The 23895-nt window shown below is 50.5% G+C and overlaps 1 protein-coding gene across 1 annotated transcript in view; it reads right to left on the bottom strand.

Moving 5' to 3' along the window:
• LOC124468642 (protein enabled homolog) overlaps positions 1-22019 on the bottom strand; it is a 40148-nt gene extending 18129 nt beyond the window's left edge. Inside the window, 4 exon segments of the mRNA XM_047021486.1 lie at positions 1-132; positions 10183-10255; positions 19633-19810; positions 21834-22019. The exon segment at positions 1-132 is cut by the window's left edge and continues 197 nt beyond it. Coding sequence (XP_046877442.1) covers positions 1-132; positions 10183-10255; positions 19633-19810; positions 21834-21965 — 515 coding nt within the window. The 5' untranslated portion in view covers positions 21966-22019.
• Between the last annotated feature and the right edge of the window lie 1876 nt (positions 22020-23895).

Here is a 23895-nt window from a genome sequence, read left to right as displayed (position 1 = left end):
CTCTCCGCACGCTCTCTCTCCGCACGCTCTCTCTCCGCACGCTCTCTCTCGCGTTCTCTTTCCAGCATGTCGCGCTCCAGTCTCTCCCTCTCCTGTCTCTCCAGCTCCTTCTGTCTTTGCAGCTCCACCTGCCTGGGGGACGAAAGGAGAAAGGGATGAGAGAGGAATGAGAGAGGAGAGAGGGAGGAGAGCGGGAGGAGAGAGGGAAGAGAGGGATGAGAGAGGAGAGAGGAGAGGGTAGGGGGGAGGAGGAAGAGGAGGAGAGGGGAGAGAAGGGGAGGAAGAAGAGGAGGGGAGCACAGCACAGTGGAGAGAGAGAGAGGCTAACCAATTTCAGACATACAGAGACATCACAGAGCACTGCATCTTGTTATCATTATATAACACTCTCATTATATAATTGCTGTTCCACAAAAAAGACACGATTACGCAACCACATCTCACACAGCACTTTTCCTCTTATTTACAGAATAAATGATCTTGTCTTCCTGATTGATGCTAAAAAAGACTGTGAATCGGTGATATGTTGCTGTAATAACACAGCAGGCATAACGTGCCTGTCTCTTACACGTCCAGTCTCTGTCTCTGCCGAGTCTGTGAACACCAGGGGGCAGCACACTCCATTGATAGGAGGGGAGAGAGGAGACAGGAAACAGGAGAGAAGAGACAGGAAACAGGAGAGAAGAGACAGGAAACAGGAGAGAAGAGACAGGAGGAGAGGGGGAAAGAGGAGGGGAGAGAGGAGAGGAGACAGGAGGGGAGACAGGAGGGGAGAGAGGAGAGGAGACAGGAGGGGGAGAGGAGAGGAGAGAGGAGGGGAGAGAGGAGGGGAGAGAGGAGGGGAGAGAGGAGGGGAGAGAGGAGAGGAGACAGGAGGGGAGAGAGGAGAGGAGACAGGAGGGGGAGAGGAGGGGAGACAGGAGGGGAGAGAGGAGGGGAGACAGGAGGGGAGAGAGGAGAGGAGAGAGGAGGGGAGACAGGAGGGGAGAGAGGAGGGGAGACAGGAGGGGAGAGAGGAGAGGAGAGAGGAGAGGAGAGAGGAGGGGAGACAGGAGGGGAGAGAGGAGGGGAGACAGGAGGGGAGAGAGGAGAGGAGAGAGGAGGGGGAGAGGAGAGGAGAGAGGAGGGGAGACAGGAGGGGAGAGAGGAGAGGAGAGAGGAGGGGAGTGAGGAGACAGGAGGGGAGAGAGGAGAGGAGACAGGAGGGGAGAGAGGAGAGAGGAGGGGAGAGAGGAGGGGAGAGAGGAGGGGAGAGAGGAGGGGGAGAGGAGAGGAGACAGGAGGGGAGAGAGGAGAGAGGAGGGGAGAGAGGAGGGGAGAGAGGAGGGGAGAGAGGAGGGGGAGAGGAGAGGAGACAGGAGGGGAGACAGGAGGGGAGAGAGGAGAGGAGAGAGGAGAGGAGAGAGGAGGGGAGACAGGAGGGGAGAGAGGAGAGGAGAGAGGAGGGGGAGAGGAGAGGAGACAGGAGGGGGAGAGGAGAGGAGACAGGAGGGGAGAGAGGAGGGGAGAGAGGAGAGGAGAGAGGAGGGGGAGAGGGGGGCAGACAGCAGAGGAGGAATGCAGAGGAGGGTCTGAATGTTCATCACATCCATTTTTATTTCACACCTACTTATGTACCTTCCATTTTGATCTGTATTAATGTTACTTCCTGAGGTACTGACAAAGACCACTAACCCCCAGATTTACGGAGAGATGATCTCATCCTCCACTCCAACTCTGCCCCTCTCTCATTCACACTCCATTCCTTTTTTCTTTTCTTTGCTTCATCCTGAAGGATTTAAGGGAATCTCCTTGTCTAAAAGGAGGTTCCTTCTCCCTCTCTCTCTCCCTCCAGGGTACTGGGCTTTCTCTTGTCTTCCCTGACTCTCTCATCTCTAAGCTGGTCTTCTCCCTCCATCCCTCAGGCCCTGTATACCTACTGACCTCATTCTCCATCTTCATCCACCTGACTCAGGATGGGAGAGGAGAGAAATAGAGAAGAGGGGGAGGGGAAGAGAAAGGAGAGTAAGAGAGGAGGAGAGTAAGAGAGGAAAAGAGGAGTGGAGTAAGAGAGGAGTAGAGGAGGAGAGTAAGAGAGGAGGAGAGTAAGAGAGGAAGAGAGTAAGAGAGGAGGAGAGTAAGAGAGGTGGAGAGTAAGAGAGGTGGAGAGAAGGAGAGTAAGAGAGGAGGAGAGTAAGAGAGGAGAGTAAGAGAGGAGGAGAGTAAGAGAGGAGGAGAGTAAAGCCCAATTTATACTTAGGTCGCAGACACTTTTGAAAAGGTCGCCGACAGAAATGGCGTCACGGTCGACACTTTTAACCGTTGCTTGAAAGTGTCGCCTACCAGGAGAAATTTCTACTGGCGCTGATGTCGTCACATAGTGTAACTCAAGTGTGATTGGCTAGATACACGGCACGCGTCGTTGACTTCATTGTTTTGAATTTTCAGTGAACGCTCAACAGCTGTTTATGATAGAAGGAATAGAGGAGAGATTGTCGGAGCAAGTTAGAACATATCCACACCTTTATAATGCCTGTCAAAATTTGCTACAGCCATTTTCTCCGATCGATCAGCTAGGCTACAAAGCGTTAACAATGTAACCATGGCTATGAATGTAACGGTAAAATGATTCTGTTTACGTCTCGCGAACCTTGAGCACAGGCGACTGTTTGCCAAAGTATAAATGCAGCGGCCTGGGCGACACTTTTTTTTTTCCGTCGGCGACCATTCCAAAAGTGTCGGCGAAATAAGTATAAATTAGGCTTAAGTCTTTTTGTCTGTCTGTCAGTTAGTCAGTCAGGCTGTCTATCAGTCTGCCTCCCGTCTGTCAGGCTGTCAGTCTGTCTGCCTCCCGTCAGTCTGTCAGTCTCCCGTCAGTCTGTCCTGCATGTTGCCATGGAAGCTGCTATTTCCAGCTGGAGGGGAAAGAGAGAGCCGAACATCCATCCCTGAAGCGTCACAAGGAGCTGAGGTGTTCTGGAACTGTGGGCCACATTCCATACCTGCCCACATACCTGTCCACAGCAGCAGACAAGCTAGTCTTGGGAGCATGACACTATCTGACATGCTGAGTTCCCTGGCACTGAATATCATAACATTCCTGTCTACACACACACCCTGGGACACACACACACACCCTGGGACACACACACACCCTGGGACACACACACACACCCTGGGACACACACACACCCTGGGACACACACACACAATCTGGAAACACTCTTTACTTGTGGGGGTGAGTGTGCTCACTGGAGGTTTTTGTGTGTGAAAAAAAGTACTTCAGTAGGGTGATAGGTGTGTGTGCGTGCACACACGTGTCTGTCCGAGTACGTGTGATAGAAAGTGTGTTTATTGGGTTTTTCAGGAGAGACAGTGTGTGTTAGTGTGTATACTAGGAGGGACAGTGTGTGTTAGTGTGTATACTAGGAGAGACAGTGTGTGTTAGTGTGTATACTAGGAGAGACAGTGTGTGTTAGTGTGTATACTAGGAGAGACAGTGTGTGTTAGTGTGTATACTAGGAGAGACAGTGTGTGTTAGTGTGTATACTAGGAGAGACAGTGTGTGTTAGTGTGTATACTAGGAGAGACAGTGTGTGTTAGTGTGTATACTAGTGTAAAAGCCAGGGGGACTGGACTGTCTTCCACGGGAGCAGGGTGTGTGGTGTGTGTGGTGTGTGTAGTGTGTGTAGTGTGTGTGGTGTGTGTGTAGTGTGTGTGTACCCAGACCTGTCCTCAAGATAACGTCACGCAGCAGCAATGTTCTCCTTAGAGCAGCTACATTCCTATCGCTGCATGATTTCACACACACACACTCACTTTAAACCACACACTCCTTAGGACACACACACACACACACACTGCAGTAATACTGCCCCTCAGATCAGCTACATTCCTGAATGCTGCGGCCCAAGGGCAAAATAGTCAATCAAACATTGGGGGGGACAGCTGTGGGACTTTCTGTGTTGGGCTTACCCCAGCTTACCCATACACATTCACTCACATTACATTTACATTTAGTCATTTAGCAGACGCTCTTATCCAGAGCGACTTACAGTAAGTACAGGGACATTCTCCCGAGGCAAGTAGGGTGAAGTGCCTTGCCCAAGGACACAACATCATTTGGCACGGCCGGGGATCAAACCGGCAACCTTCTGATTAATAGCCCAATTCACTTACCGCTCAGCCATCTGACTCGCAACGGCCACGTTTCCCAGATTTGTTAAGAAGCTCTTAATGCTAAGAGCTTCTTAGGTGCGTTCTAAGAGCGTTCTAGAGCTCTTCGCGTTAAGAGCTTCTTGACGAATCTGGGAAACCCAGCCAATATCAGTTAAGAGCTATTAATGTCAGTCTGGTGTCCTGTACCTTAAAACATGTTTAATGAACTACTACTCTGTTAATAATGTCTAAAATATCCAGCTGCTGAAGTCTCGTTCATTTTTGGCCACTATACTGCGAAATACTAGCCCGACGGTGTCATACTCATAATTCTAGTCAGAATATGAGTCTGATAACTCTCCGTTGGGCTATGACTATGGGGCGTGTTTCAACCGAACCCGGAAAAAAATGCCTCTTCGCTAAATTGGATAGACCTACAACCAATCAGAGCAACGTAATATGTTGTTTGTTGAAAACAAATTCAACTCAAGCGCTCTTTGGTGACGTGGTTGATTAAGTCACTGTTGATCATCTGTCCATCATCGTATAAAGCCCGCCCTGACAATTTCATTGGTCCGAGCTGTTCGGACATACTTTTTCCCAAAACTAGCGACCCCTGACCCAACTTCACAATCTTTTTTGGGGCGGGGCTAAGTTGGGCTGGCAGTCAGGCTAGCGAAATACAACAGCAACGCAATTCCATAGGGATGAAAATGATGAAGGAAGAAAGAACAAATGGCAGGACTCTTAAAATAACTTACATTTACATTTACTCATTTAGCAAACGCTCTTATCCAGAGCGACTTACAGTAAGTACAGGGACATTCCCCCCCGAGGCAAGTAGGGTGAAGTGCCTTGCCCAAGGACACAACGTAATTTGGCACAGCCGGGAATCGAACCAGCGACCTTCTGATTACTAGCCCGATTCCCTAACCGCTCAGCCATCTGACTCCCCTACTTGCTAGATAGCCCAATTCATAGAACCGGAACATAGCCCAAAATGCTGTCAAAGCTTTGGTATGTTTGACTAGCCTGTCACTGACTGCTATCCCAGTTTGCTGTAAAGCCAGGCTACATGCTAGCCTGTATAGGTTGCTGTCGGCTAGCTTGTCAAAAGTCCCATACAAGCTGTATGTATTGCAAATCGAAATTCGCACAAATTCTACGATTCAAAATTCTAGTGTAATTTACTTAGTCGTTATCTCAGGGATTATGTTAGCCAAATACTGGATATTTACCATAAATATGTGCTAAATGTCTGTCTGATGTCGCGCTGCTAACTCACTCATTGACGTATAAGCTATAGGGAAAACATGACATGGATTTCAGGAGAAATTTAGTTGATGTATAAGGCAAGTGGAATGGATTTGGGAAATGGACTGGCAGGGATTTGATATTTTCTGAGCTGGAAAGTAAGACGTAGGCTAGAAGTCACCGATATTGCACGCATAATCATACAGAACAAATTGGGGGGGACAAATTGTCCTTCTTTAAATATTGGGTGGGACGTGTCCCCCTGTCCCCCCATATAATTACGTCCTTGTTGCGGCCAGATTCCCTCTCCGTCACCAAACACTCCTCTCCCTCTTCTCTCTCCTTTTTCTCTCCCCCCTCCTCTACTCTCCTCCTTCTCTCCTCTCCTCCTCTCCTCTGCTCTCCCCCCCTCTCTCCTCTCCTCCCCTCTCTCCTCTCCTCTCCCCCCCCCCCCCTCTCTCCTCTCCTCTATCTGAGGTTTAAACCAGCTTGTCTCGTGACATGCATTGCCTGGTGAACAGCTACGGAAGAGTGGGCGGCTGTGCGGCCTGTTTCCTACGTTTCTACGGAGACTGAACGTTTCTACAACGACCGTATGACTGAACGCCGCACTGGGGGGAAGAGACAGCTGAGAGTGTAAATCATGTATCTACAGGTTGTTTATATCTTTATGAAAACATCAAATCTGTATGTTGAGAATGTAAGCTACTGAAGAGCGTTGAAACCCTCCTCAGTGATAAAGGTGAAAGAACCAGGCAGCAGAGTCAGGCAGCTGTCCGGGTCCTGAGGGGCGGAGAGAGGAAGCTGCAGACAAACCTGGCAACCGCAGGCTCCAGCTGGTCAGAGCGGCTTTCCTCATTGGCTCAGGACACCTAGGCAGCCCTGTCTGATTGGGAGGAGGCCCAGAGGGTCCATATGCTGCTCCTGCAGTCCAACACTCGGCTCCATGTGCCCCTTTAACCAGCCGCAGACCGGACGTGTGTGTGAGTGAGTGTGTGTGTGTGTATATGTGTGTGTGTCAGAACCTGGAGAGTGTGTGTGAGTCTGGTTTATCACTGAGGAATCTGTGTGTCAGAACCTGGAGAGTGTGTGTGAGTCTGGTTTATCACTGAGGAATCTGTGTGTCATCAGGATTAGAGACCCTGAAGACTTCTGTGATCACACACACACAGGAAGGAATGTAACGTGACATAAGGCTCACACACACACAGGAAGGAATGTAACGTGACATAAGGCTCACACACACACAGGAAGGAATGTAACGTGACATAAGGCTCACACACACACAGGAAGGAATGTAACGTGACATAAGGCTCACACACACACAGGAAGGAATGTAACGTGACATAAGGCTCACACACACACAGGAAGGAATGTAACGTGACATAAGGCTCACACACACACAGGAAGGAATGTAACGTGACATAAGGCTCACACACACACAGGAAGGAATGTAACGTGACATAAGGCTCACACACACACAGGAAGGAATGTAACGTGACATAAGGCTCACACACACACAGGAAGGAATGTAACGTGACATAAGGCTCACACACACACAGGAAGGAATGTAACGTGACATAAGGCTCACACACACACAGGAAGGAATGTAACGTGACATAAGGCTCACACACACACACCTTGTCTACTCCAGGCCATCGCTGAGCAATGAGAGAAGGCTGCAGATGCAGAGGTGTGTATGTTGTGTTGAGAGCTTTGGCTTTGCAGCTGGAGCAGTGACTCAGCTAACCTAGTCTCTTTCAGGCCCCTCCCTCCCCTCCCCCTTTCTCTCTCTCTCCCTCTCTCTCCCTCTCCCCGAGGCTGGCATGTTGCTCGTTAACCAAGCGGCTCGTTAAGGTCTTGCTGACTCATCAAGCTCTCAAACACACAAATCAGCTCAACTGTAGCTCACTGTATGTTACTGCTTACAAACTACATGCCTGTTGCCACGTCGTTGTAACACCTTGACATATACACACTCCATTCATGTCCTTTAACGAAGGTCTACAACGTTGACAATAGCATTTCAAGGTGTTGTAGTCCCTCAGAGACACCAGATAATGGACGCATATGAGTCAAGAACTACGATCCCCAGAGGCCTGGGATGTTGCACCATGGGAGGTTATTTTTAAAAAGGACAGGAAAACAACAGTGACCTTTCTGAAAACATCCATCATCGCTCTGAAACACGCGTGTTCATGAGCTCACTGGGACATGACCTTGGCCAGTCTAAATACATACCAGGCTCTTTCTACAAGAACGACATCATTACTGCCAATATAGACCAGGGTCAGAGTAGATCACTGGGACCACAATACACTACACATGTCTGGTGAGGGAGACAGAGAGAGGGATAGTTGGAGGGAGACAGAGAGAGGGATAGGTGGAGACAGAGAGGGATAGGTGGAGACAGAGAGAGATGTGTAGAGAAATGTATAAAATGAAGGTGAAGCAGAAATAGAGAGAAAGAGGAAGGGAGAGACAGAGAGAGAGACAGAGCGAGAGAGAGACAGAGCAAGAGAGAGACAGCGAGAGAGAGACAGAGCGAGAGAGAGACAGGGAGAGAGACAGAGCGAGAGACAGAGCGAGAGAGAGACAGAGAGAGAGACTGAGCGAGAGAGACAGAGCGAGAGAGAGACAGAGCGAGAGAGAGAGACAGAGCGAGAGAGAGACAGAGCGAGAGAGAGAGACAGAGCGAGAGAGACAGAGCGAGAGAGAGAGAGAGCGAGAGAGAGACAGAGCGAGAGACAGACAGAGCGAGAGAGAGGCTCTGCTCGGCAGTGACTCAACCTGACCAAACACAAGCTTCCAACCACACATGCAAATCAATCACCTACGACTGCAGACCAACCTTCTCAAATTCCACTGGAATAAAGTGTGTGGGTCAGTATGTGAATGTGTGTCAGTACGTGAAAGTGTGTCAGTGTGTGTGTGTGTCCTGTAATCCCTCATGTAGGAGAGCTGATGACTTTCAGATGGAGCTGCAGCTCTGCTTTATGAGCTGCCAACATAAACAAGTCACGTCATGCCTCTGTACCACACATCTCTCTCTCTCTGCCTCTCTCTCTGCCTCTCTCTCTGCCTCTCTCTCTGCCTCTCTCACTGCCTCTCTCACTGCCTCTCTCACTGCCTCTCTTTCTGCCTCTCTCTCTGCCTCTCTCTCTGCCTCTCTCACACACACACACACAGGTGGTGGTGGTGGTCCACACCAACTAATGAGGTGTCCTCTGACAGGATATTAGAGTCCGATTCTCAACCCAGACCAGCCTATGTGTAGTAACACACAATGAGACACATAGCATGACTCCACTATCGTGCCAGTAATCCACATTTTGAAACGTTTAAAACACAGGTTGACAGAATTACCCATGAGGCCTTGCAGCCCACTCAGGGAGGAGCCATTTTTCTAACAGGAAGTAGAAGAGCTTCGCTGAGTCACCATCACTTCCCCCAGGGAGGAATGAAGAATCCATCCATGAAGAGTCTGCCTGCCTGTCTGCCTGCCTGCCTGCCTGCCTGCCTGCCTGTCTGTCTGTCTGTCTGTCTGCCTGTCTGCCTGTCTGCCTGTCTGTCTGTCTGCCTGCCTGCCTGCCTGTCTGCCTGTCTGTCTGTCTGTCTGTCTGTCTGTCTGTCTGTCTGTCTGTCTGTCTGCCTGTCTGCCTGCCTGCCTGCCTGCCTGCCTGTCTGCCTGCCTGCCTGTCTGTCTGCCTGTCTGTCTGTCTGCCTGTCTGCCTGTCTGTCTGCCTGCCTGTCTGTCTGTCTGTCTGTCTGTCTGTCTGTCTGTCTGTCTGTCTGTCTGCCTGTCTGCCTGTCTGCCTGTCTGCCTGTCTGCCTGTCTGCAGGGTTGGCCAAACTCATCAACATTTGAAATAAATAATGAGTGTGTGTGTGTGTTAGATGAGGTCAGTGTGTGTGTCTGTGTGTGTGTGTTAGATGAGGTCAGTGTGTGTGTGTGGTAGGAAAGCGACGGAGAGAATACCCAGCCTCAGAGAATCTCACTGCACAACAGCTTGTCATGTAGGACTTATCAAAGATATACACACACACACACCCCTGTTTCATGTTCGCCCTTCCTGCCAGCTCCACCCCCCCCCCCCAACACTCCCAAATCAGCTCTTTTTAGCTCTTCCAAAAATCCTGCTTACTTCCTCTCCCCACAACACAATTGATCCCCTGCTCCAATCCCCTTCACCCTCTTCACACAGTGTTTCCCACAGATTAGAACTTTATTATATTTAATAATATTCATAAAAAATGAATCACACGCCCAACCCGAAAATACACATATTTAACACCTTATACAAAATTCACACCCCTTTTAAGTCCTATCTGCCAGAAACGGAAGAATAGAAATAAGTTCCCTTATCCTGAGACCTGCTTTCTTACCTGCCTGTTTCTACATCTGTTTGTCCACCTCACCTGTTGCTTCAGCTGGCTCTCTCACAGCAGCATGATGGATGCTGTCCTCCTCTCCTACTCTTTCTTCAATGCCTAACGAATCTATCTAGTTTACAATATGTGGTGGCCGGTGTTGATTTTGTGGCGCACCACCACAAATGAGTCTATGTGTGGGAAACACATTAAGCGGGGAGACAATGTCTCCCAAACCCCAGTCCACACATCCCTAACCCCCTGCAGCCGCCAGCCTCCCTCCCCCAGCCTCCCTCCCCCAGCCTCCCTCCCCCAGCCTCCTTCCCCCAGCCTCCCTCCCCCAGCCTCCCTCCCCCAGCCTCCCTCCCCCAGCCTCCCTCCCCCAGCCTGGTGTATTGTGGGATAGGTGGAGGTCCTTACCTTCTCTGCATCTCCAGCTCTTCTACTGAAGGCCCATTCGGCACCTGAGGACTCTGCCTTGGCAACGTAGGACCTGGAGAGGGTCACACACACACACAGATAGAAGGTTACATGCTGTGCGTCTTCTCAGGTGACCCCTGACCTTTATCTCTGTATCTGACAAATAAAATCCTACATGAAGGCCGAGCCAGCCAGGAGAGCAGCCCTGTCACTGTCACCTGGCTGTCACAGTCCCCGAGGCAGCATGTGATCAGATTGTTACGGCTCATCAAGGAGCCATAAACGCCCTCCCTCCATCCCTCAACCATGAGCTCAGAACAGATTTTACACAGACAATTCTGGGTGAGACAGTAGATATCTCCCAGCATAGTACAAACATCAAAACACACCAACACACACATACAGAGAAACTGTCTCAGTGTTCAACTGGTCGGTCTCTAACCCTAATCACAGGGTGTGCTTCCTCTCTGAGAGTGTGCATGACAGCGCAGCAGCTGCTGCCAGCCTGCTGGGTCTTAAAGAGAGCAGACCAGCATCAGTGACAGTAAAACATAAACACAGGCTAGAGAGTGAGCAGGTTAAGCCTCCACAACACCAGCAGGGAAAACACATATGAAACAGTAGTCTTATAACCAGCCTTGCTATAAAATAGGACTTGCGGAGCACGAGCACCCGAGCCCCTTCAGCAGGGTACAGGGCAGGAGGTGTGTCCTCTCACACAATGAGCCAACAGGAGTACCTACATGACTGCAGAGAGAGAGAGGGTCTCTTCTGACAGCAGATGTACCTCCACACGCCGTCCGGCCCGCCCCCCGACCCCCGGCCCGGCCCCCGGCCCCAGCCCCCCTCTGCTGGGCTCTGGAAGTTGAAGTCCTCGACCATGATGCCTCTCTCACATGCTCTCTGCTGCTGCCTGGCACTGGAGCTGCTCTTTGACTGAGCTCTGAGCTGAGACTGGGCTAAAGCAGAAGGCAAGCGCACACACTCTCTCTCTCTCTCTCTTACACACACAGGCTGCAGATGGGCAAGGCTGGGGGGAGAGTGGCTGGGAGGGGAGACAGGAGGGAGAGGTGGGATGAGGGTGGAAAGGAGTGATGAGGAATGGGGGAAGATGGACAGAGAGTTGGAAAGAGATGGAGGAATTGAATAGATAGATGGAGGGAGAGAGAGATGGAGGGGAGAGATTGGGAGAGAGAAAGGAAGAAGGAGAGAGAAATGGAGGGAGAGAGAGATGGAAGGAGGGAGCGATGGAAGGAGAGAGAGAGATGGTGTAATTACAGGATGTGAGTGTTCTTGTCTTGCCGGACAGCTTAGTGTACTTCCTGGATCTAATCAATAATGCATAGCTGAGGAGACCAAGGGCAGCGTGCGTGAGTGTGTGTTCAAGTGCGGAGACAGCAAACACAGTCTAAGGATACAGAAAAGGGGTGGGATGGGAGATAAATAGACAGAGAAGGAGAGGGTGTGAAAAACCATGTCTGACCTGGTCAGACCTGTTCTAGTGGGTAACTGACCTGGTCAGACCTGTTCTAGTGGGTAACTGACCTGGTCAGACCTGTTTTAGTGGGTAACTGACCTGGTCAGACCTGCTTTAGTGGGTAACTGACCTGGTCAGACCTGCTTTAGTGGTTAACTGACCTGGTCAGACCTGTTCTAGTGGGTAACTGACCTGGTCAGACCTGTTCTAGTGGGTAACTGACCTGGTCAGACCTGCTCTAGTGGGTAACTGACCTGGTCAGACCTGTTCTAGTGGGTAACTGACCTGGTCAGACCTGTTTTAGTGGGTAACTGACCTGGTCACACCTGTTCTAGTGGGTAACTGACCTGGTCAGACCTGCTCTAGTGGGTAACTGACCTGGTCAGACCTGTTTTAGTGGGTAACTGACCTGGTCAGACCTGTTCTAGTGGGTAACTGACCTGGTCAGACCTGCTCTAGTGGGTAACTGACCTGGTCAGACCTGTTCTAGTGGGTAACTGACCTGGTCAGACCTGTTTTAGTGGGTAACTGACCTGGTCAGACCTGCTCTAGTGGGTAACTGACCTGGTGAGACCTGCTCTAGTGGGTAACTGACCTGGTCAGACCTGTTCTAGTGGGTAACTGACCTGGTCAGACCTGTTTTAGTGGGTAACTGACCTGGTCAGACCTGTTCTAGTGGGTAACTGACCTGGTCAGACCTGCTCTAGTGGGTAACTGACCTGGTGAGACCTGCTCTAGTGGGTAAATCAAATCAAGATTTGATTCGGTAACTGACCTGGTCAGACCTGCTTTAGTGGGTAACTGACCTGGTCAGACCTGTTCTAGTGGGTAACTGACCTGGTCAGACCTGCTCTAGTTGTTAACTGCTGACTCAGGGTAGACTGTACTGGATGGACCTGTTGGCAGGACTGTCTAGCTGCCTCCCCAACACCAAATACTACATTACCCAGCATTCATCCGGCGCCTGCTGACATAAGCCGCCATGGTAAGACATTAGGTGTTTTTTAGGTGTTCGACATGGACTGCGGCTGCATGAAACGACCGTCGAGAGTAGCCGCTTGCAGTCGGGGAGGAGTTAAAAACGGCTCTGTGAAATCGGACATTCCAGCTGAAGCTCGCGAAAGCTCGTCCCTCACACCAAATCTCACGCCAAGGTTTTTGAAAAAGTTGGCAGCCCTGCACAATATGTTTTTGCTTTGTTAAAACTGCCACTTGTAGAACTAGTGTTGGTTAAACGCAATACATCATCCAAATAATGTTACAATATCCAAACCCTGTTTTCCTCTCTGAGGAGACCAGCTCATCCCACAGATTACCCAGACCTGCAGAGAACCTTCAGCTTGTTAGCAAGTAATCAAATCACAAATTAATTAAATGTTATCTGATCTAATCAATCATTGATTTAAACCATCGTAGAGGGACCATAAGTGGTTGCTAGCGTGTCATCTAGCTCCATGTCCCTTCATACAGATGTCGGCTAATTAGCAGACACAGGCAGTGAGTGTTGCATCAGTTAGCCAGGGTGACATCTACACCCCCCTCTCAGGGCCTCAATGTGTTCGGATGCAGGGAGCCAGTCTGGCGACTCAACACGCGCTAAATATGCAACGTCTCTCCAGCGACCTCCCCTAAGTAGTGAGGGCTGTTACTATGTGTGTTGATCCCCCTCACACCCTCTCTCTCTCTCCCTAGAAGCCAGCAGAGAGGAGGAGTGGAAGAAGGAGGAGGGGGAGGAGGAGGGGGGGGAGAAGGAGAAGGAGGGGGGGGGGGAGAAGAAGGAGGGTGAGGAGGAGGGGGGAAGGAGAAGGAGGAGGGGGAGGAGGGTTAAGGGGGAGAAGGAGGGGGAGGAGGAGGAGAAGCAGGAGGGGGGGGGAGGATTGTAACTATAAAGGCCAATTTACACTTCTGCGTTTTTAGGGACACGCACACAGGGAACGCGCTCTCCGTCAAGGAACTCCCTCTCCGTGCCCTCTCCGAGCCCCTCGCAGAGCTCATGCACCTCCTGACTTTCCTGACTATCCGTCCGTCCGTCATTTTACAGATACCCCTTGGCTGTGATTGGTCCGTATTAAGAACCGCTTGCGTCAGGGGCGGGGTTGCCGTGACCAACAAGAGAACAGAATCCTTTGACCGCCATTGTTGTACGTTTTTACAATTCATATTTCAGCTAAACAGTACATCAGCATCTGAATTAAAATGTGACGAGAAATGGGCAGTGTAGTTGCTGAAAATGTGCTTATTTTATTGATGAAGCGGCTCATTTGTAAATTTGCTCCGACTTTTCAATAAACTAGCTAGCATCGCAGTGCAGCGCCATCTACTGTTCTGGCGGTGAATTGCTTTCAGCACGCAGAGCCGTCGGAGTAGTTTAAATTCAACCAATCCGTCCGACTCGTGCGTGCGTGCGTCTGTCCGTAACGGAGGCGGAGAAGTATAAATTGGCCTTAACTGTGTGACGTGGCAAGGCCTAATGAAACCAGATCTGCCTAGCAACAGGCGGCAGGCGACCCTGGTCACAGTAGTTCCTAACCCTGGACACCCACAGCAAGGCAGAAACCACATCAGCATGTTTCTGAACACTGCTAGCTGTCTCCTCATAGCATGATACAGGCTGCATGATACAGGCTGCATGATACAGGCTGCATGATACAGGCTGCATGATACAGGCTGCATGATCCTCTCTCTACCAACCGTCTCTGGAGGAGGGGATCCCTCTCTGAATTGCTCCTCCCAAGGTTTCTTTCATTTTTTCTCCCGGTGGGAGTTTTTCTGGGAGTTTTTCCTTGTCTTCCTTGAGGGTTTAGGTTGGTTGAGGGGCAGTTCTATGGGCGCATGTGAAGCCCTCTGTGACATGCTTGCGTGTAAAAAGGGCTATACAAATACATTTGATTTGATTTGATGATCAGCTGGACTCTGGTGAGCCAGAGGAACACACACACACTGAGGCATGCCATGGTAACAGACAGATAACCTATAGATTTGATACTCCATTAACTGTAAAAGACAAATATTCTCATCTGCTCTATACCATACACCCCTCTCCACTCACTGCGCAGCAGGATCTGAGCACGGCTGATCTTCTGCTGGGGGAAACGGCGCAGTCTGGGCGCAGGCATGGCTGAGGACGTCTTGGAGTCCCGAGTCTGGTCAGCCAGCCAGTCAGTCAGCCAGTCAGTTAGCCAGTCAGTCAGCCAGTCACTTAGCCAGTCAGCCAGTCAGTCAGTTAGCCAGTCTGTCAGCCAGTCAGTTAGCCAGTCAGTCAGCCAGTCAGTTAGCCAGTCAGCCAGTCAGTCAGCCAGTCAGTCAGTCATTCTGCTAATGTCAGAATGGCCTCTTTCTCTTTGCCCTGGTCTCTGGTCCAGCTGTGTGTGTTCGGTGTGTGTGTGTGTGCAGTCAGTAGTTGTCAGAGTGAGTCTGCTGCCCAGCTGGGTGGACTCATCAATAAGAACCAGGCGGGAGGACGCCCCCCTCCTGACGCAACCAAGTCACGAAACAAACACATACCAGGCTCCTGGGGAGCATCAGGAGGTGGGGGGGGGGGGGTGTTAGTTACGAACCCCCATCCCTCCCTCCCCTGCACCCCCAAAGCCAGACCTCCAGAGCTCCACAAACAAGCAAACTACTTGTGGCTCGAGCGCTGGTTGTTTCTAGGTGACGTATGTTGGGAAGGGACAGAGATATCTAGAAATACACTCATTAAATAAACACACACACACGTGCTAGTCAGATGCTGTCTCCCTTTCCAGACAGACTGGAGATCAACAAGCTGTTTAGGATCACCAGCTCTCATCACAACCTAGTCCAGACCCAGGATCAGACCCCGGACCAGACCCAGGACCAGACCCAGGACCAGACCCAGACCCAGGACTAGACCCAGGACTAGACCCAGACCCAGGACCAGACCCAGGACTAAACCCAGGACCAGACCCAGGACCAGGATCAGACCCAGGACCAGACCCAGGACCAGACCCAGGACTAAACCCAGGACCAGACCCAGGACCAGGATCAGACCCAAACCCAGACCCAGGACTAGACCCAGACTAAGGACTAGACCCAGGACTAGACCCAGGACTAGACCCAGGACCAGACCCAGGACCAGACCCAGACCCAGACCCAGGACTAGACCCAGGACCAGACCCAGACCCAGGACTAGACCCAGACCCAGGACTAGACCCAGAGGGGCCAACAGAAGCCAACCAGACAGATCAACACCCCTGAAAACCCAGCTACGCTCACACTCCCAGACAGCTGAACACGCACACACCAACTGATAAACACACACACACACACACACACAGGCAGTGAGGTCATCCCTACACTCAGGTTGTGTCGACAGGGCATCACAACAGGGTATTTATACCTTCCAGTTGCCACATAAAAACGGACATGCCAGGCTCCCAGTGTTGCTGGGCGGGGCCAAACTGGGGCTGTGAAGGGGGGGGTGGGGGGGAAACTTGGAGGGCACAGGTAAGCCAGACAATGACCCTGGGTGTTGAGTGTGTGTGTGGTGTGTGTGTGGTGTGTGTGTGGTGTGTTCAGCTGTCTGGGTGTGTTTGTGTGTGTGCAATTGTGTGTTCAGCTGTCTGGGTGTGTGTGTGTGTGTGTTTATCAGTTAGAGTGTCTGTCAGCAGATACTAGCAGAAGCTGGAAAAGTGACAGACAAAGTGTGTGTGCGAGTGTGTGTGTGTGTGTGAGTGTCTGGAGAACATCTCTGTTGAAGGCTCAACAGCCATATATGGCTTTCTATCCCTCCCCCCTTCAGCCTTTATCTTCAGCCTCTATATCCAGCCTATCTCCAGCCTCTATCTCCAGCCTCTATCTCCAGCCTCTATATCCAGCCTCTATATCCAGCCTCTATATCCAGCCTCTATATCCAGCCTCTATATCCAGCCTCTATATCCAGCCCCAGACAAGAGCTCAACACACACAGACGTGATGTTGACACTCTTACCCTGATGAGACGATATCACCAGGAGAGAGAGGAAGGGAGAGAGAGGGAGAGGAAAGAAGGGAAAGAGGGAAAGAGAGAGAGGGAGGGAAAGGGTGAGTAAGGGAGAGAGAGGGAGAGAGTGGGAGGGAATAAGAGGTGTAAAAGAGGGAGAGACAGAAGAAGACTCCTATACAAGTGGAGCTGGAGTTATACACTCAGACTCTCTGGGATAGACAGACAGAGAGACACAGGGCCTCATGTTCTCATGCCTTTGCGCCCACTTCAGGCGTATTTGTTTCACAACGTGCGCATAAAAGCATGGCGAGGTATGTGCAAACATGCCGAACTGAGGTAAAAGCGCAGACTGCCTGTCGCGGAAACTGAAAATGGCAAATTGCCCTTTTCCTTGTCATGCATATGCATTCACGGGAGGGTCAAGGGGAAAGTGGGAGTTTCCCATAAAGAGATGGGAGGGGATGCGTAAAGTGCGCCTAATTATGTATTCCGCAGGATGTACAGAAACCGCCTGTGAAGGCGCGCCTATATTTTGAGGTGAAAATTCTCTGCCTGTTAAAAGCAGGTGTAAACCAGGATGTGCATATGCCTCCTGGTGAAATGGCAGCCGTAACCCGAGCAAGACGAAGACACAGGGCAAAGGATTTTTGCCACAAGGATCACACTTCCTGAGTTGAGTGAACACGAAATCATTACGCGTTACAGATTAAGCAGCCATGCAATATTACAGTTACTGGAAGAAATCAAAGATTACATCGAATCTCCAACTCAGTGTTCACATTCCATTCCAGCAGTTGTTCTCCTTGCTACATTACAAATATTGGCATCAGGATCATTTCAAACAGTCATCGCTGTTTTGAGTTTGGTGGCTGATCCATGACAGTTAGAGAGAAGGATTCAATTGCCCATTCAATTGCGCTTTTAAATGCTCGCAATGTACGGTATAGTGGGCGGAGAAAGGTGCTGATTACCTGATGACCTACAAGTTTCGTAAATACGACGTAAATTGAAGTATCACAGCGTGCGCAATCTACGGGTTGACCATGGCACTAATAACGCTACGTCTGTGAATGTACGTACATGAGGCCCTCAGACTCTCTGGGAGAGAGAGACAGAGAGAGAGACACTCAGACTCTCTGGGAGAGAGAGACAGAGAGAGAGACACTCAGACTCTCTGGGAGAGAGAGACAGAGAGAGAGACACTCAGACTCTCTGGGAGAGAGACAGAGAGAGAGACACTCAGACTCTCTGGGAGAGAGACAGAGAGAGAGACACTCAGACTCTCTGGGAGAGAGAGACAGAGAGAGAGACAGAGAGAGAGACCCTCAGACTCTCTGGGAGAGAGAGACAGAGAGAGAGACAGAGAGAGAGACACTCAGACTCTCTGGGAGAGAGAGACAGAGAGAGAGACACTCAGACTCTCTGGGAGAGAGACAGAGAGAGAGACACTCAGACTCTCTGGGAGAGAGACAGAGAGAGAGACACTCAGACTCTCTGGGAGAGAGAGACAGAGAGAGAGACACTCAGACTCTCTGGGAGAGACTTGTTTTCAGTGTAATTAAACCCTAATTACACTGAAAACAAGTCTGTAGAGCTAAAAGTCTTGCTGGCCAACAGCAGTGAAGGAAGCACATTTTAAAATTGTATTAATCATACAGACGTTTGGATCCAAAGCCACAAACTGACAGTCCAGCTGAAGATCAAGGATCTGAAAAGCAGAGGTCAGGGTGGAGGAACAGTCTGGATTGTATATCACAAGTCACTCCTCATCTCTCCCTCTCTCTTATTTATGGTGTGTAACAGGCTTGATCAGACAGATAAAGAGGGGGTCAAGAACATGAGCTCGTTTTAGTTTCAAGTAGACCTGAACAAGACTTACTAAACACACACACACACGCACTCTGGCAGCAATACCCTGAGGCCTACATTAGAACACAGGCCAATTACATCCAATTTACGAGTGCACCCACACACACACACACACACCCACACACCCACACCCAGCACGGCGTGTGCAGGTCGCTAAACAGATGATGTCAGCGCTCCCAGAAGACAGAGCCTGTCGGACACTCCTCTCAGCACCAGACACTGTGTCACTGTGTCATACTAACCGCTACCAAATTGGTACTCAAACAAAACAAAGAGTACGATCCCAGAATGTGGTAAAACCAGGTACACCTGGTGCTCGTGGTACACCTGGTACACATGCTACATCTGGTACACCAGGTACACATGCTACATCTGGTACACATGCTACATCTGGTACACATGCTACATCTGGTACACCTGGTACACATGCTACATCTTGTACACCTGGTACACATGCTACATCTGGTACACATGCTACATCTGGTACACATGGTACACCTGGTACATATGCTACATCTGGTACCCCTGGTACACATGCTACATCTTGTACACCTTGTACACATGCTACATCTGGTACACCTGCTACATCTGGTACACCTGGTACACATGCTACATCTGGTAAACCTGGTACACATGCTACATCTGGTACACCTGGTACATATGCTACATCTGGTACACCTGCTACATCTGGTACACCTGGTACATCTGGTACACATGCTACATCTGGTACACCTGGTGCACCTGGTGCCCAGGCAGAGTAAGACGAGCACAGTGTTACCAACACAATCGGCAAAAGTTGCTAGATTCGATTTTTCGTCACTAGGGAAGGCGAAAAGTTGCTAAATCTAGCGACAAAGTCGTTAAATTGGCAACACTGGAGAAGCAACTAGTGCTGCAGATGCGCCGTTCAGACAGGTTAGGGTTAGCCTAGCTAGCCCCGCTGCCTGTTTAACCACACCTACCCTAACCAGTACTGAGAGATTTGAACCAGCAACCTTCAAACTACTGACCAACAGCCAGCCTAGCCTTCCAACTAAACAGCCAGCTATCCAGCCAGTGAACTCACCAGCCAGCCAGCTATACAACTAGCTAGCCAGCTATCTAACCAGCCAGCCAGCCAGCTACCTAGCCATGGTCTCCCCCCCGCCCCCCGTCTTACCGGAGTCCTGGGCGTTGAGCACCTCCAGAGCGTGCATCATGGCACTAGCAAACACGTTGGCATCCTCCTTGCTGCCGAAGTTCAGGCCGTACACCTGCCGGGCGTCGCGCCACTGGTGGAAGGTCTGTGTGGCCTGGTTGTACTTCAGCCCCTTGGGGATGGCACAGTTTATCACCACCTGCAGAGAGACAAGGTCATACTGTATAACCCTGGTCCATTACTGTCTGGATTTACCAGACAGAGTGTAACAATAACCACATCGCAGCTATCAAGCACAGTGATTCCAGTGCGACAACAATGTCTCAACTTCATCTGGGTTAGCAGGAACCTCTGAGAATCTTGTGATGGGTCTAGCAGCTTCACCCCCCCTCTCAGTCCAGCTGAAAGATGCTAGTTTACCCCCCTCTCAGTCCAGCTGAAAGATGCTAGTTCAAACCCCCCCCCCTCAGTCCAGCTGAAAGATGCTAGTTCACACCCCCCCCCCCCCCTCAGTCCAGCTGAAAGATGCTAGTTCACCCCCCCCCCCCTCTCAGTCCAGCTGAAAGATGCTAGTTCACCCCCCCCCCGCTCAGCTCATCATTTAGCTCATTAATGTCCCATCTAAAGACCAATAGACTATAAATAGTTCCCCTCAGACACTGAAGGGGGAGAATCCTCCAGGTAGTGAGTGTGAGGGAAACGTTTAGACCGAAGCAGGCGTTTAGACTGTAGGGCAAGAGGGAGAGGGAGAGGGAGAGGGAGGGAGACAGAGAGACAGAGAGAGAGACAGAGAGAGAGACAGAGACAGACAGAGACACAGAGAGAGAGAGAGAGAGAGAGAGAGAGAGAGAGAGAGAGGGAGAGATAGAGAGAGAGAGACAGAGAGAGAGAGACAGAGACAGAGAGAGAGAGAGAGAGAGAGAGAGAGAGAGAGAGAGAGAGAGAGAGAGAGAGAGAGAGAGAGAGAGAGAGAGAGAGAGAGAGAGAGAGAGGGGTCTAATGACTCTCTAATGACTGGGGGAGAGTTAATAAGTAAGACAGAGAGGATTGTAGGATTGATGATGTAACACATGCAGGGCCGTCTCCCACAGGAGGAATTCTTCACCTTACTGACATTCACACACACACACACTATGGCCTTGTGCGGCCACTATCTATCAGAACCTACAGAGGCCTGGAGGGGATGGATACTGCAGACCTCAAAGAGAGAGAGGGAGAGAGAGAGAGAGAGAGAGAGAGGGGGAGGGAGAGAGAGAGAGGGGGAGGGAGAGAGAGAGAGAGAGAGAGAGAGAGAGAGAGAGAGAGAGAGAGAGAGGGGGAGGGAGAGATAGAGAGGGAGAGAGAGAGAGAGAGAGAGAGAGAGAGAGAGAGAGAGAGAGAGAGAGAGAGAGGGGGGGGGAGGGAGAGGGAGAGAGAGAGAGGGAGAGAGAGGGGGAGGGAGAGGGAGGCGGAGGGAGAGACGGAGGGGGAGGGAGAGGGAGAGAGAACAGCTTGACGCAGCATTCAGAGGTCATCTATCCACTGTTACAATGAATCACCAGATGAGACTGATACATGGTGACAGAGAGAGAAATGGGAGGGAGAGAGAGAAAGAGAGGGAAGGGAGAGACAGAGAGACTGAAAGGGGTGATCAGCTGCATGTGTATGGAAGCTGTTAGTGGGTTCTTGTGAGCTCAGCTACAACCCTGAGCTGGGCCAGACCTGGGCCAGACCTGGGTCAAAACTCCTCTTCAGCCTGATAGAAACTCGACTGAAGAAACTTGACTGAAGAAGAACAGCAGCCCAGCAAACTCTGGCTCCACCAGGGCCGGCCCAACCCAAAAAACAAATTAAACATTTGTTTACGGCCAATTCAATTTGTGCTAATCAATGGGCCCCATACCTTATTTTAGTTTAGGGCCCCCCAAAACCCTAGGGCATACCCTGCAGATAACTACCCTGGCTCCATGAATCAGAAACTATTATTTAACCAAAGTTAGCACAGAGACACCCTCCCCCCCCCACCTGGTGGTCCCCCCCCCCTCACCTATTGCCCCCCCCCCTCACCTGGTGCCCCCCTCACCTGGTGGTCCCCCCCTCATCTGGTGCCCCCCTCACCTGGTGCCCCCCTCACCTGGTGCCCCCCCCCCCCCCCTCACCTGGTGCCCCCTCCCCTCACCTGGTGCCCCCCCCCCCTCACCTGGTGCCCCCCCCCCCCCTCACCTGGTGCCCCCCCCCCTCACCTGGTGGTCCTGTATCTTGCGTCCCACCACCCTGAAGGCGTTGTTGCCGGTGTGGTGGTAGATGTGCACCCTGCTGAAGCCCGTGGAGCCCCCTGCTGGAACCCACTTCTTGTTGGCGTCGTCATACACCATGACCGCTGCCCGCGCCTGGCAGATACTCTGTTCACTGGAGGAGGTGGGGAGATTGTGGGGAGATACAGGTGAGCAAAATTAACACAAGGAGACATTATGATTAACACACACACAGGAAGTACTGTCCATTTTTACCCTCAGAAACAGACAAAAGTGAAATTGTCCTCATCTCCACAGTTACAGCAACACACATTTCCCTTCTCTCATTCTAGAATCATCCCATTTCTCCATCTCCATTTCTTCTTTAGACAGAGAATACCTCTTCAGCCTTCTGTGTGTGTGTGTGTGTGTGCGTGTGTATGTGCGCACATGTGTGTGTAAACTCAGTGGAAGGAGAGGAGAAAGGAGGAGAGGGGAAAGGGAAACAGTAGAGTCAATGAGTACTTAATGAGGACTCTACACCATCTCTGGACACTCATATCTTGTCCCTGTGCAACATCAGCCTCCTCTCTCTCCCCCAGCCCATCACATAGCAAAGCTAACCACCATGGTAAACATGGAACTTGCCTGCTTTCAGCAATTATCTCTGTTGCCATAACAGAAATACGAGCGCTTGTACTAAAACTCCATGGAACAGTTCTGATAGTGTTTGTGTGTGCATGTTTGTGTGTGTGCATGTTTGTGGTGGTGGTGTGTGTATGAGTTTTCCACTGAGAACATTCTAGCTTGTTCAGCTCAGACTCCGTCCTCTCTCCGTCCTCTCCCCCTCCCTCTCTCCCACACCAGAGAGACTGGTGGTTTCAGGACACTAGCAGAGTACGATTTCTCTCTGACAGGACATGGGAGAGTTGTGGCTAGAAGTGAGGGTTAGGACTAGGGCTGGGGAGAGAGAGAGCGAGAGAGCGAGAGAGCGAGAGAGCGAGAGAGCGAGAGAGCGAGAGAGCGAGAAACGGAAAGCATACAGCACGACCCTGAGAAAAGAACAGGCCACTAACTAGCCTGGTGGCTAATTAGCACCATCTAGCTTCTAGAAACTACCGGATCTTGTACTGCCTGCTCAGCACTCTGGCTGCCTGGTGTGTGGTTATATGTAAACTATGTTTTAGAGGAGGAAACCCAGGCATGTCTGTAGCCTTAGAACATCTGGAAGATATTAGGAGAGAGCGGAGGAGGGGAAGAGAGGAGGAGGGGGAGATAGGAGGTAGAGAGGAGGACAGCATTAGTGGTAGAGGCCGAGGTCAGATCTGTTTTTACGTGGTAAAACTGGACTCACTCACACACACTGAGATTCATACCCCCAGTGTGAGATATCCATCAAGCTGCCCCATGCATGTTGGTATTAAGGGCACTACAGAGTAGGGATGCAGCGATTAACCGATATGACTATTAACCGAGATATGAAACGTCTCTTTGTAACCGTAAAGGCTCAGCTACACCCAGTGTTTCTGTCCTTACTCAATAAAGGGACATAACGGTACATTAATATTCTATGAACAACGGTTGCACAGTGAGGATTATTAAACAAACACTGCCGGAGTTTGCAAACAGTTCTGGAGAATTCAGTTCCCGTTTCCCCTTCAGCGCGCTGTCGCAAAATCATGACGTTTTCTCCTGTTGCTAGCTTGAGCTGATGTTCTGTGATTTATCATTGCATGTGTTAGTGTACCTACTTACCATCAGCATAACGTACATTTCTTGTTGTTTAGAATGTATTTATTTCAGAGCTTTTATTGCTCCATCGTTAGTCAGATGTACATACTTATTCTAGCTTTCGCTGTTTTCAGAGTTCCTGTGTAACAGCTAATGCGTGTAGTGTAGCCTAATTTACTAATTTATCCGTATTGTATATGCACACAACAGTGATATGTAGGTGTTTCAGACAGTGATATGTAGGTGTTTCAGACAGTGATATGTAGGAATATCAGACAGTAATATGTAGGTGTTTCAGACAGTAATATGTAGGTGTTTCAGACAGTGATATGTAGGTGTT

This window comes from Hypomesus transpacificus, chromosome 6 (assembly GCF_021917145.1).
Source record: "Hypomesus transpacificus isolate Combined female chromosome 6, fHypTra1, whole genome shotgun sequence".
NCBI classification, from domain to species: Eukaryota; Metazoa; Chordata; class Actinopteri; order Osmeriformes; family Osmeridae; genus Hypomesus; species Hypomesus transpacificus.
The sequence above is the reverse complement of the archived record's forward strand: the minus strand, read 5'-3'. Positions and strand labels throughout refer to the sequence as shown.